The sequence below is a fragment of the Oncorhynchus keta genome, chromosome 19 (assembly GCF_023373465.1).
Source record: "Oncorhynchus keta strain PuntledgeMale-10-30-2019 chromosome 19, Oket_V2, whole genome shotgun sequence".
NCBI lineage: Eukaryota > Metazoa > Chordata > Actinopteri > Salmoniformes > Salmonidae > Oncorhynchus > Oncorhynchus keta.
Window position 1 is genome coordinate 17589092 of NC_068439.1, and position 15000 is coordinate 17604091.

The 15000-nt window shown below is 40.6% G+C and overlaps 1 protein-coding gene across 1 annotated transcript in view; it reads left to right on the forward strand.

Moving 5' to 3' along the window:
* LOC118397958 (potassium voltage-gated channel subfamily H member 8-like) overlaps positions 1 to 15000 on the forward strand; it is a 139650-nt gene that overhangs the window by 153 nt on the left and 124497 nt on the right. The window contains exon 1 of the mRNA XM_052469899.1: positions 1 to 199. This exon is cut by the window's left edge and continues 153 nt beyond it. Coding sequence (XP_052325859.1) covers positions 124 to 199 — 76 coding nt within the window. The 5' untranslated portion in view covers positions 1 to 123. The remainder of the gene's footprint in view (positions 200 to 15000) is intronic.

Consider the following 15000-nt stretch of genomic DNA (forward strand, 5'->3'; position numbering starts at 1 on the left):
TTACCACAGACGACTCCTTGATCTCTTGGCGGATCAGTGTTAACGGATGCGCCTCATACATTCGGTCGGCTCACACCTTTACCTCCGTGACTTTGATGGGGACTTGGGCAACAGGGAGAGAAAATGCCTGTGATGAAAGGATTACTTGCGCCTCAGAACACGTTTCTAGACACCATAGCCACACGGTTTGACGGCACACGTAAGTTTGTTCTCTTTCTATTTGAGTACATTAAGCTATGGGCCTTCAGTTAGACTATTTGTTCTGTCTCAACACGTTTTTTTGCACCTGCTTTCTAATAACCAATTAGATTGATGGAAATGTATAAATCAATTGGTGGATGATGCCTTTTAGGCATTATGTGTATTTCCTCCTAAAACAGCCAGTGAAATCAAAACACTGAAGTAACAGTGGCTGAAGTTAATGCAGGTGGTAGGATATATTTCCAAAATGATTTATTCTCCTCAAGATGGAATAGCAGAGGTGTAGTTGCTCTTGGTGCTCAGAGGTATAGGCTGTATGTGTGTGGGCAGGGCTGCAGGTAGCCCTTTGCTGCAGTCAAATGACTAGTGACCTCATGGAACGAACGTTGTTTATATTTGTCATAATTTAATAATAAACAACATTATTTTAAAAAGCCAGCTGAAAATCTGGTGTTTCTATCGGTTTCGTCATATTTCAGTCTTCTGTGATGTATATAAAGTTTAATGTTTAGATGCAGAGTTTAAATTTATTCAATTTTGAATTTGCATCGAACACTATATCTGACATGGTGTATTTTTTTAAACCCATAACCATGTGTGTGGTGTAGCCTATACTTTTAAAACCCATAACCATGTGTGTGAGGTGTAGCCTATACTTTTTAAACCCATAGCCATGTGTGTGGTGTAGCCTATACTTTTTAAACCCATAACCATGTGTGTGAGGTGTAGCCTATACTTTTTAAACCCATAACCATGTGTGTGAGGTGTAGCCTATACTTTTTAAACCCATAGCCATGTGTGTGAGGTGTAGCCTATACTTTTAAAACCCATAACCATGTGTGTGAGGTGTAGCCTATACTTTTTAAACCCATAACCATGTGTGTGTGGTGTAGCCTATACTTTTTAAACCCATAACCATGTGTGTGAGGTGTAGCTATACTTTTAAAACCCATAACCATGTGTGTGAGGTGTAGCTATACTTTTAAAACCCATAACCATGTGTGAGGTGTAGCCTATACTTTTAAAACCCATAACCATGTGTGTGAGGTGTAGCCTATACTTTTTAAACCCATAACCATGTGTGTGAGGTGTAGCTATACATTTAAAACCCATAGCCATGTGTGTGGTGTAGCCTATACTTTTAAAACCCATAACCATGTGTGTGAGGTGTAGCCTATACTTTTAAACCCATAACCATGTGTGTGAGGTGTAGCCTATACTTTTAAACCCATAACCATGTGTGTGAGGTGTAGCTATACATTTAAAACCCATAGCCATGTGTGTGGTGTAGCCTATACTTTTAAAACCCATAACCATGTGTGTGAGGTGTAGCCTATACTTTTTAAACCCATAACCATGTGTGTGAGGTGTAGCCTATACTTTTAAAACCCATAACCATGTGTGTGGTGTAGCCTATACTTTTTAAACCCATAACCATGTGTGTGAGGTGTAGCTATACTTTTAAAACCCATAACCATGTGTGTGAGGTGTAGCCTATACTTTTAAAACCCATAACCATGTGTGTGAGGTGTAGCCTATACTTTTAAAACCCATAACCATGTGTGTGGTGTAGCCTATACTTTTAAACCCATAACCATGTGTGTGAGGTGTAGCTATACTTTTAAAACCCATAACCATGTGTGTGAGGTGTAGCCTATACTTTTAAAACCCATAACCATGTGTGTGAGGTGTAGCCTATACTTTTAAACCCATAACCATGTGTGTGAGGTGTAGCTATACATTTAAAACCCATAGCCATGTGTGTGGTGTAGCCTATACTTTTAAAACCCATAACCATGTGTGTGAGGTGTAGCCTATACTTTTAAACCCATAACCATGTGTGTGAGGTGTAGCCTATACTTTTAAAACCCATAACCATGTGTGTGGTGTAGCCTATACTTTTAAACCCATAACCATGTGTGTGAGGTGTAGCTATACTTTTAAAACCCAAAACCATGTGTGTGGTGTAGCCTATACTTTTTAAACCCATAACCATGTGTGTGAGGTGTAGCTATACTTTTAAAACCCATAACCATGTGTGTGAGGTGTAGCCTATACTTTTAAAACCCATAACCATGTGTGTGAGGTGTAGCCTATACTTTTTAAACCCATAACCATGTGTGTGAGGTGTAGCTATACATTTAAAACCCATAGCCATGTGTGTGGTGTAGCCTATACTTTTAAAACCCATAACCATGTGTGTGAGGTGTAGCCTATACTTTTTAAACCCATAACCATGTGTGTGAGGTGTAGCCTATACTTTTAAAACCCATAACCATGTGTGTGGTGTAGCCTATACTTTTTAAACCCATAACCATGTGTGTGAGGTGTAGCTATACTTTTAAAACCCATAACCATGTGTGTGAGGTGTAGCCTATACTTTTTAAACCCATAACCATGTGTGTGAGGTGTAGCTATACTTTTAAAAACCCATAACCATGTGTGTGAGGTGTAGCCTATACTTTTTAAACCCATAACCATGTGTGTGAGGTGTAGCCTATACTTTTTAAACCCATAACCATGTGTGTGAGGTGTAGCCTATACATTTAAAACCCATAACCATGTGTGTGAGGTGTAGCCTATACATTTAAAACCCATAACCATCTGTGTGAGGTGTAGCCTATACTTTTAAACCCCATAACCATGTGTGTGAGGTGTAGCCTATACTTTTTAAACCCATAAACATGTGTGTGAGGTGTAGCTATACATTTAAAACCCATAACCATGTGTGTGAGGTGTAGCTATACTTTTAAAACCCATAACCATGTGTGTGAGGTGTAGCTATACTTTTAAAACCCATAACCATGTGTGTGAGGTGTAGCCTATACTTTTTAAATCCATAACCATGTGTGTGAGGTGTAGCCTATACTTTTTAAACCCATAGCCATGTGTGTGAGGTGTAGCCTATACTTTTTAAACCCATAGCCATGTGTGTGGTGTAGCCTATATTTTTAAACCCATAACCATGTGTGTGAGGTGTAGCTATACTTTTAAAACCCATAACCATGTGTGTGAGGTGTAGCCTATACTTTTTAAACCCATAACCATGTGTGTGGTGTAGCCTATACTTTTTAAACCCATAACCATGTGTGTGAGGTGTAGCTATACATTTAAAACCCATAACCATGTGTGTGAGGTGTAGCCTATACTTTTAAACCCATAACCATGTGTGTGAGGTGTAGCTATACATTTAAAACCCATAACCATGTGTGTGAGGTGTAGCCTATACTTTTAAAACCCATAACCATGTGTGTGAGGTGTAGCTATACATTTAAAACCCATAACCATGTGTGTGAGGTGTAGCTATACATTTAAAACCCATAACCATGTGTGTGAGGTGTAGCTATACATTTAAAACCCATAACCATGTGTGTGAGGTGTAGCCTATACATTTAAAACCATAACCATGTGTGTGAGGTGTAGCCTATACTTTTAAAACCCATAACCATGTGTGTGAGGTGTAGCTATACATTTAAAACCCATAACCATGTGTGTGAGGTGTAGCCTATACATTTAAAACCCATAACCATGTGTGTGAGGTGTAGCCTATACTTTTAAACCCATAACCATGTGTGTGAGGTGTAGCTATACATTTAAAACCCATAACCATGTGTGTGAGGTGTAGCCTATACTTTTAAAACCCATAACCATGTGTGTGAGGTGTAGCTATACATTTAAAATCCATAACCATGTGTGTGAGGTGTAGCCTATACATTTAAAACCCATAACCATGTGTGTGAGGTGTAGCTATACATTTAAAACCCATAACCATGTGTGTGAGGTGTAGCCTATACTTTTAAAACCCATAACCATGTGTGTGAGGTGTAGCTATACTTTTAAAACCCACAACCATGTGTGTGAGGTGTAGCCTATACTTTTAAAACCCATAACCATGTGTGTGAGGTGTAGCCTATACTTTTAAAACCCATAACCATGTGTGTGAGGTGTAGCCTATACTTTTAAAACCCATAACCATGTGTGTGAGGTGTAGCCTATACTTTTTAAACCCACAACCATGTGTGTGAGGTGTAGCCTATACTGTTTAAACCCATAACCATGTGTGTGAGGTGTAGCCTATACTTTTAAACCCATAACCATGTTTGTGAGGTGTAGCCTATACTGTTTAAACCCATAACCATGTGTGTGAGGTGTAGCCTATACTTTTAAAACCCATAACCATGTGTGTGAGGTGTAGCCTATACTTTTAAACCCATAACCATGTTTGTGAAGTGTAGCCTATACTGTTTAAACCCATAACCATGTGTGTGAGGTGTAGCCTATACTTTTAAAACCCATAACCATGTGTGTGAGGTGTAGCCTATACTTTTTAAACCCATAACCATGTGTGTGAGGTGTAGTCTATACTTTTAAACCCATAACCATGTGTGTGAGGTGTAGCTATACTTTTAAAACCCATAACCATGTGTGTGAGGTGTAGCCTATACTTTTAAAACCCATAACCATGTGTGTGAGGTGTAGCCTATACTTTTAAAACCCATAACCATGTGTGTGAGGTGTAGCCTATACTTTTAAAACCCATAACCATGTGTGTGAGGTGTAGCCTATACTTTTTAAACCCATAACCATGTGTGTGAGGTGTAGTCTATACTTTTTAAACCCATAACCATGTGTGTGAGGTGTAGCTATACTTTTAAAACCCATAACCATGTGTGTGAGGTGTAGCCTATACTTTTAAAACCCATAACCATGTGTGTGAGGTGTAGCCTATACTTTTAAAACCCATAACCATGTGTGTGAGGTGTAGCCTATACTTTAAAAACCCATAACCATGTGTGTGAGGTGTAGCCTATACTTTTAAACCCATAACCATGTGTGTGTGGTGTAGCCTATACTTTTAAAACCCATAACCATGTGTGTGAGGTGTAGCTATACTGTTTAAACCCATAGCCATGTGTGTGAGGTGTAGCCTATACTTTTAAAACCCATAACCATGTGTGTGAGGTGTAGCCTATACTGTTTAAACCCATAACCATGTGTGTGAGGTGTAGCCTATACTTTTAAAACCCATAACCATGTGTGTGAGGTGTAGCCTATACTGTTTAAACCCATAACCATGTGTGTGAGGTGTAGCCTATACTTTTAAAACCCATAACCATGTGTGTGAGGTGTAGCCTATACTGTTTAAACCCATAACCATGTGTGTGAGGTGTAGCTATACTGTTTAAACCCATAACCATGTGTGTGAGGTGTAGCCTATACTGTTTAAACCCATAACCATGTGTGTGAGGTGTAGCCTATACTTTTAAAACCCATAACCATGTGTGTGAGGTGTAGCCTATACTGTTTAAACCCATAACCATGTGTGTGAGGTGTAGCCTATACTTTTAAAACCCATAACCATGTGTGTGAGGTGTAGCCTATACTTTTAAAACCCATAACCATGTGTGTGAGGTGTAGCCTATACTTTTAAACCCATAAACATGTGTGTGAGGTGTAGCTATACATTTAAAACCCATAACCATGTGTGTGAGGTGTAGCTATACTTTTAAAACCCATAACCATGTGTGTGAGGTGTAGCTATACTTTTAAAACCCATAACCATGTGTGTGAGGTGTAGCCTATACTTTTTAAATCCATAACCATGTGTGTGAGGTGTAGCCTATACTTTTTAAACCCATAGCCATGTGTGTGAGGTGTAGCCTATACTTTTTAAACCCATAGCCATGTGTGTGGTGTAGCCTATATTTTTAAACCCATAACCATGTGTGTGAGGTGTAGCTATACTTTTAAAACCCATAACCATGTGTGTGAGGTGTAGCCTATACTTTTTAAACCCATAACCATGTGTGTGGTGTAGCCTATACTTTTTAAACCCATAACCATGTGTGTGAGGTGTAGCTATACATTTAAAACCCATAACCATGTGTGTGAGGTGTAGCCTATACTTTTTAAACCCATAACCATGTGTGTGAGGTGTAGCTATACATTTAAAACCCATAACCATGTGTGTGAGGTGTAGCCTATACTTTTTAAACCCATAACCATGTGTGTGAGGTGTAGCCTATACTTTTAAAACCCATAACCATGTGTGTGAGGTGTAGCTATACATTTAAAACCCATAACCATGTGTGTGAGGTGTAGCTATACATTTAAAACCCATAACCATGTGTGTGAGGTGTAGCCTATACATTTAAAACCATAACCATGTGTGTGAGGTGTAGCCTATACTTTTAAAACCCATAACCATGTGTGTGAGGTGTAGCTATACATTTAAAACCCATAACCATGTGTGTGAGGTGTAGCCTATACATTTAAAACCCATAACCATGTGTGTGAGGTGTAGCCTATACTTTTAAACCCATAACCATGTGTGTGAGGTGTAGCTATACATTTAAAACCCATAACCATGTGTGTGAGGTGTAGCCTATACTTTTAAAACCCATAACCATGTGTGTGAGGTGTAGCTATACATTTAAAATCCATAACCATGTGTGTGAGGTGTAGCCTATACATTTAAAACCCATAACCATGTGTGTGAGGTGTAGCTATACATTTAAAACCCATAACCATGTGTGTGAGGTGTAGCCTATACTTTTAAAACCCATAACCATGTGTGTGAGGTGTAGTCTATACTTTTAAACCCATAACCATGTGTGTGAGGTGTAGCTATACTTTTAAAACCCACAACCATGTGTGTGAGGTGTAGCCTATACTTTTAAAACCCATAACCATGTGTGTGAGGTGTAGCCTATACTTTTAAAACCCATAACCATGTGTGTGAGGTGTAGCCTATACTTTTAAAACCCATAACCATGTGTGTGAGGTGTAGCCTATACTTTTTAAACCCACAACCATGTGTGTGAGGTGTAGCCTATACTGTTTAAACCCATAACCATGTGTGTGAGGTGTAGCCTATACTTTTTAAACCCATAACCATGTTTGTGAGGTGTAGCCTATACTGTTTAAACCCATAACCATGTGTGTGAGGTGTAGCCTATACTTTTAAAACCCATAACCATGTGTGTGAGGTGTAGCCTATACTTTTTAAACCCATAAACATGTGTGTGAGGTGTAGCTATACTTTTTAAACCCATAACCATGTGTGTGGTGTAGCCTATACTTTTTAAACCCATAACCATGTGTGTGAGGTGTAGCTATACATTTAAAACCCATAACCATGTGTGTGAGGTGTAGCCTATACTTTTAAAACCCATAACCATGTGTGTGAGGTGTAGCTATACATTTAAAACCCATAACCATGTGTGTGAGGTGTAGCCTATACTTTTAAAACCCATAACCATGTGTGTGAGGTGTAGCTATACATTTAAAATCCATAACCATGTGTGTGAGGTGTAGCTATACATTTAAAACCCATAACCATGTGTGTGAGGTGTAGCTATACATTTAAAACCCATAACCATGTGTGTGAGGTGTAGCCTATACATTTAAAACCATAACCATGTGTGTGAGGTGTAGCCTATACTTTTAAAACCCATAACCATGTGTGTGAGGTGTAGCTATACATTTAAAACCCATAACCATGTGTGTGAGGTGTAGCCTATACATTTAAAACCCATAACCATGTGTGTGAGGTGTAGCCTATACTTTTTAAACCCATAACCATGTGTGTGAGGTGTAGCTATACATTTAAAACCCATAACCATGTGTGTGAGGTGTAGCCTATACTTTTAAAACCCATAACCATGTGTGTGAGGTGTAGCCTATACTTTTAAAACCCATAACCATGTGTGTGAGGTGTAGCCTATACATTTAAAACCCATAACCATGTGTGTGAGGTGTAGCTATACATTTAAAACCCATAACCATGTGTGTGAGGTGTAGCCTATACTTTTAAAACCCATAACCATGTGTGTGAGGTGTAGTCTATACTTTTAAACCCATAACCATGTGTGTGAGGTGTAGCTATACTTTTTAAACCCATAACCATGTGTGTGAGGTGTAGCTATACATTTAAAACCCATAACCATGTGTGTGAGGTGTAGCCTATACTTTTAAAACCCATAACCATGTGTGTGAGGTGTAGCCTATACTTTTAAAACCCATAACCATGTGTGTGAGGTGTAGCCTATACTTTTTAAACCCACAACCATGTGTGTGAGGTGTAGCCTATACTGTTTAAACCCATAACCATGTGTGTGAGGTGTAGCCTATACTTTTTAAACCCATAACCATGTTTGTGAGGTGTAGCCTATACTGTTTAAACCCATAACCATGTGTGTGATGTGTAGCCTATACTTTTAAAACCCATAACCATGTGTGTGAGGTGTAGCCTATACTTTTTAAACCCATAACCATGTTTGTGAAGTGTAGCCTATACTGTTTAAACCCATAACCATGTGTGTGAAGTGTAGCCTATACTTTTAAAACCCATAACCATGTGTGTGAGGTGTAGCCTATACTTTTTAAACCCATAACCATGTGTGTGAGGTGTAGTCTATACTTTTTAAACCCATAACCATGTGTGTGAGGTGTAGCTATACTTTTAAAACCCATAACCATGTGTGTGAGGTGTAGCCTATACTTTTAAAACCCATAACCATGTGTGTGAGGTGTAGCCTATACTTTAAAAACCCATAACCATGTGTGTGAGGTGTAGCCTATACTTTTAAAACCCATAACCATGTGTGTGAGGTGTAGCCTATACTTTTAAAACCCATAACCATGTGTGTGAGGTGTAGCCTATACTTTTTAAACCCATAACCATGTGTGTGAGGTGTAGCTATACTTTTAAAACCCATAACCATGTGTGTGAGGTGTAGCCTATACTTTTAAAACCCATAACCATGTGTGTGAGGTGTAGCCTATACTTTTAAAACCCATAACCATGTGTGTGAGGTGTAGCCTATACTTTTTAAACCCATAACCATGTGTGTGAGGTGTAGCTATACTTTTAAACCCATAACCATGTGTGTGTGGTGTAGCCTATACTTTTAAAACCCATAACCATGTGTGTGAGGTGTAGCTATACTGTTTAAACCCATAGCCATGTGTGTGAGGTGTAGCCTATACTTTTAAAACCCATAACCATGTGTGTGAGGTGTAGCCTATACTGTTTAAACCCATAACCATGTGTGTGAGGTGTAGCCTATACTTTTAAAACCCATAACCATGTGTGTGAGGTGTAGCCTATACTGTTTAAACCCATAACCATGTGTGTGAGGTGTAGCCTATACTTTTTAAACCCATAACCATGTGTGTGAGGTGTAGCCTATACTGTTTAAACCCATAACCATGTGTGTGAGGTGTAGCTATACTGTTTAAACCCATAACCATGTGTGTGAGGTGTAGCCTATACTGTTTAAACCCATAACCATGTGTGTGAGGTGTAGCCTATACTTTTAAAACCCATAACCATGTGTGTGAGGTGTAGCCTATACTGTTTAAACCCATAACCATGTGTGTGAGGTGTAGCCTATACTTTTAAAACCCATAACCATCTGTGTGAGGTGTAGCCTATACTGTTTAAACCCATAACCATGTGTGTGAGGTGTAGCCTATACTTTAAAAACCCATAACCATGTGTGTGAGGTGTAGCCTATACTTTTTAAACCCATAACCATGTTTGTGAGGTGTAGCCTATACTTTGGTTTCAAAGTAGATTTGTTTAAGATTACCAAGAAACTGCAGTAAAAGGTTATAACAATACTTGGCTCAGTAAGATTTTTTGAGACTTTATAATATGAGTCGGCAGGAAGTCTAGTGGTTAGAGCGTTGGACTAGTAATCGAAAGGTTGCAAGATTGAATCCCTGAGTTTACAAGGTCAAAATCTGTCATTCTGCCCCTGAACAAGGTAGTTAACCCACTATTCCTCGGTACGCCGTCATTGTAACTAAGAAGGTGTTCTTAACTGCCTTGCCATGTTAAATAAATATGATGGTCAACGGGCGTTGCACTATTGACAGCAAAGTTCAGCACCACGGACAGCGATTCACCCTCACGATGGATTCCTCTTTGACGCGCGCCACTCAAGCTCTACTAAACAACACTCCTATCAGGCTACACCATGTCTAAACCTCGAGAATAGTCTACTCTGTAAGTAAGTTTACAAATATCCTTGTGCCACTATTACACATTTTACCCATAGTTTCTAGTCCTTACATGAAAGCAGTTTGAAACTTTTTTCAGATGACATTTTCAAGACAAACACATTAAGTGAAATGAACATTTATTATTTCCGCTCTCTGACCGCCAAGTCTCGCTGTGAGAACAATATTCCCCGCGCGGCACTGACAGTAGCAGTTGCATCTATCAAAATTAATTGGTCGGTGGCACCATTACAGCAGGTGGGTCTGCTTCCCAAGGCAGAGGCACACGGGCGTCTTTAAAACGACTGCTTTTTCTCTTTCTTTCCGCCTGAATCCTGACAAAACATCAACTTCCAGTCCAGGTATTTTAGAAATTTGAAGTGCATTTTAATGTTGCTCGTTCTACTACATTTACTCCAACATTAAGCCACTTTGTGCTGCATCTGGACCAGAATAAGCCTGTTTCTCCTCTCTTGCTAACTCCTTGTGGAATTGTCGTGCCATTTCATATTCACCTTTACAATGCTGATGGAGTAAAGCAGGGGCACGAACAGGTCTGGGACCAGGCTAGTTCAGAAATACCGCAGAGAACAGCTTCTGAATCTTTAACTGGTCACAGAAAGGAGATGGCTCCCACTGTGGTGTAGCCTATACTAACTAGCAGGTTTAGGCCTACGTTGTTGGCACATGTATTATTATTTAATTTGTCTCAGCATTGCTCATTTCACATCATTCTTGGGCAACAAGTCACTGTAACAATAACACTCATTCTTAACTGATTTACAATATTCTTCAGTGGTGGCTCCCACTTTGGCTTACTGTAATCTGTGGAAACCAGACAGGCCTATATAGGTAGCATGGATGGAACATCCTGTATCCCACTGCTCTAATTGGCTATGACTGCTCTGACGTCACCACGGACTAACACTAGTCCATACTGCTTTATTCCAGACCTCATAAACAAATAGCTGTAAGATTGAGTGTTCCACCATGTTGTTTCAGAGGGACAGCAGGTAGCTATGTCTATTTCTCAGAATCACACCCTATTCCCTTTCTGGTGGACTACTTTTCAAGTAGTGCACTATAGGGAACAGTGTGCCACCTGGGACACAAACTATCCTATCTTAAAGGTCTCGCGATGGAATTGAGGCTTAACCAGCTACACTACAGCCCCCCAATGAATACACCACTGTCCTTGAGCTGCAACAGCCAGGAACCTGGAATTAACGGGGGTTGGAACTGGACAGGGAAACCAAATGGAAGCAGTGGAGCCTGAGCAGACAAATTGGGTCTGGTGGCTGGTGCCCTGGTCTGACCAGATGGCCAGAGGGGAAAACTTCAAACTGGCCTGGTTCAGGGGCTGATGGCGATGGGCCCTCTGCTCTGACGGCATAGTACTGTGGCCCCAGATGAACAGGAAGAGGGAAGAGCTGTCAACTGGCTGACAACATTGTTTGGATTGTCCCTTCTAGAGATTCCTAAACTGAAAATAACGACATGTGGCAGGACCAGTGTCTGTGTGTGTGTGTGTGTGTGTGTGTGTGTGTGTGTGTGTGTGTGTGCAGGTGTCAAAATGTGAACCAGGGTGATGTTGAAAAGGCCATTTCACAAATAGATCCCTCTCCTGTGTACTAGTGCATGTCCTGCTGGTACACCATAAAAAATATCACCTATCATGTGACATCATCAGAAATCCATGTTTTGAATATGTTCTGTAATACCAGTTACAAGTCATTACTCACTTTTACAATGTAGAATACACTGACTCACATTCAGGCATATAGCTTACACATTGGATAGATGGTACAACAGGCCCACACAATGTGTACAGTATTACTCTAACTTTACATGTCACCTCAATAGTTGCTGGTCCTGTATGTCTCCCTGGGTAGAGCATGGTGCTTCCACCACCAGTATAGTGGGGTTGATTCCTGAGGCCAGATGTTTAATGTCTGCACTCATGACTGTAAGTCGCTTCGGATGAAAGCACCTGCTAAATGGTATATATATATTATATTATTATATATTAGTGGGTAACATTGGAAATAGTTCATTGCCTTATTTGCTTTCCCAAACTCCCAGTGGAATGCTTTATAATATTTCCCATAGTACCCCTCTGTCACGACCATTCTGCAGATTCCTGTTTTCCCCCTCAGCGCCACGAGCACCTTCACCACCAGCCAGGTAATTACATTTACGTACTGACACACTTTTTCTGAGAGAGGTGTGTGTGTATGTGTGTCGGCTGTGGTACGGCTGCAGAGCCTGTGTGTGTCTGTACCTATATGTGTATGATCATTTTTGTGTGTGTGTCTGTCTGTGTTTATGTGTGTGTGTCTGTGTTTATGACAATTTGTCTGTGTGTGTGTGTCTGTTTGTGTTTATGTGGGTGTGTCTGTGTGTGTGTCTATGTGTATAATAATTTGTGTGTGTGTCTGTTTGTGATTATGTGTGTGTGTCTATGTGTGTGTGTCTATGTGGGTGTATGATCATTTGTGTGTGTGTGTGTGTGTCTGTGTCTGTGTGTGTGTGTCTGTTTGTGGTTGTGTGTGTCTGTGTATGTTTGTGGTTATGTGTGTGTGGCTATGTGTCTGTGTGTGTGTGTGTGTGTATGCCTATTTGTTGTAAATGTGTATGTGTGTATGTCTCTGTGTGTGTACGTGTGTGTGTTACGAGAGGAGAGCAGATGAGTCCCATCCAGTGATTAACTTTTCTTTAAAGAAGCGTCTATGATTGAGCCGTTGAAAGTTTTCGCCGAGGGATTGCGATGATGAGAGTTTTAAAGCTGGCTCAGGTCTGGCTCAGGTCTGGCTCAGGTCTCAGCCACAATAGAGGGAACTGTTACGTAAATAGAGATCACAGTGGTTCACCTCTTTGTGAAGGGTGAACAGTGGTTCACCTCTCTGTGAAAGGGGATGTGGTTGAGTTCTCTGTGAAGGGGAAGAGTGGTTCACTTCTCTGCGAAAAGGAATGTGGTTCACCTCTCTGTGAAGGGGGAACAGTGGTTCACCTCTCTGTGAAGAGAAACAGTGGTTCACCTCTCTGTGAAGGGAACAGTGGTTCACCTCTCTGTGAAGGGAAACAGTGATTCACCTCTCTGTGAAGGGAACAGTGGTTCACCTCTCTGTGAAGGGAAACAGTGATTCACCTCTCTGTGAAGAGAAACAGTGGTTCATCTCTCTGTGAAGAGAAACAGTGGTTCACCTCTCTGTGAAGGGAAACAGTGGTTCACCTCTCTGTGAAGGGAAACAGTGATTCACCTCTCTGTGAAGAGAAACAATGATTCACCTCTCTGTGAAGGGAAACAGTGGTTTACCTCTCTGTGAAGGGAAACAGTGGTTCACCTCTCTGTGAAGAGAAACAGTGGTTCACCTCTCTGTGAAGAGAAACAGTGGTTCACCTCTCTGTGAAGAGAAACAGTGGTTTACCTCTCTGTGAAGGGAAACAGTGATTCACCTCTCTGTGAAGGGAAAACAGTGATTCACCTCTTTGTGAAGGGTGAACAGTGGTTCACCTCTCTGTGAAAGGGAACAGTGGTTGAGTTCTCTGTGAAGGGGAAGAGTGGTTCACTTCTCTGCGAAAAGGAATGTGGTTGAGCTCTCTGTGAAGGGGAACAGTGGTTCACCTCTCTGTGAAGAGAAACAATGATTCACCTCTCTGTGAAGTGGAACAGTGGTTCACCTTTCTGTGAAGGGGAATGTGGTTGAGCTCTCTGTGAAGTGCAACAGTGATTCACCTCTCTGTGAAGGGAAAACAGTGATTTAGCTCTTTGTGAAGGGAAACAGTGTTTCACCTCTCTGTGAAGAGAAACAATGATTCACCTCTCTGTGAAGTGGAACAGTGGTTCACCTTTCTGTGAAGGGAAAACAGTGATTCACCTCTCTGTGAAGGGAAACAGTGATTCACCTCTCTGTGAAGGGAAACAGTGATTCACCTCTCTGTGAAGGGAAAACAGTGATTCACCTCTCTGTGAAGGGAAACAGTGATTCACCTCTCTGTGAAGGGAAACAGTGATTCACCTCTCTGTGAAGGGAAAACAGTGATTTAGCTCTGAAAACAACCTTTAAAACAATCTTCTCAGGGGTATTCTCCAACTTAATGTGATTAGCTGGACCCAAGTTGCACCTTGAAAAACTATAGATTAACTTCTTACATGGTTATGTCACATAATGACATGTTTAATCCTTGATTGATATGAAAGAGACCTAGAATGGTGACGACGCAGGGGACTGAGTGCAGTAGCCGTTTTAAACTAATTAATTATATATACCAATTGATTTTGGAAGAATATACTGTAATTTATAAATCCCTCATGAGCTTAGTTCAACTGTCGTACCCTATCAAAACCAAAAATATTAGCTTGTTTTACTAAACAAAGAAAATGTAAACCTACATTCAAACTATAATTTTGATATCCTGGATGGTCAATCCTTGCATCCATAGCTCTGTCTATGAATTTGAGCCCCATCCCTCAGGGAACCAGGGGTGGGGAGGCTGCATTGTTATTGTTTCTACTGCTGAATGATGCTTTAATGAGACTAAATATGTCAGCACACAACCATTGGCCTCACTCTAAGGTCACAACGCAGTATAGCAACCAAAACATTTAGTCGGGGAGACTCCTCTGTTTCTTCTAGAAAACGTCAGCAGTTCCATAGAAATGTGGTTCTTCCTGGAGGTCCGAAGTCCTGTCTGTCGTCATTGACATTCCACCTTGGTAACAGACTGTTGAAAACGATCACCTAGCAGTGTTTCACTTACGCAAGTCTGGGCTGAGACCCAGTTTTTTAA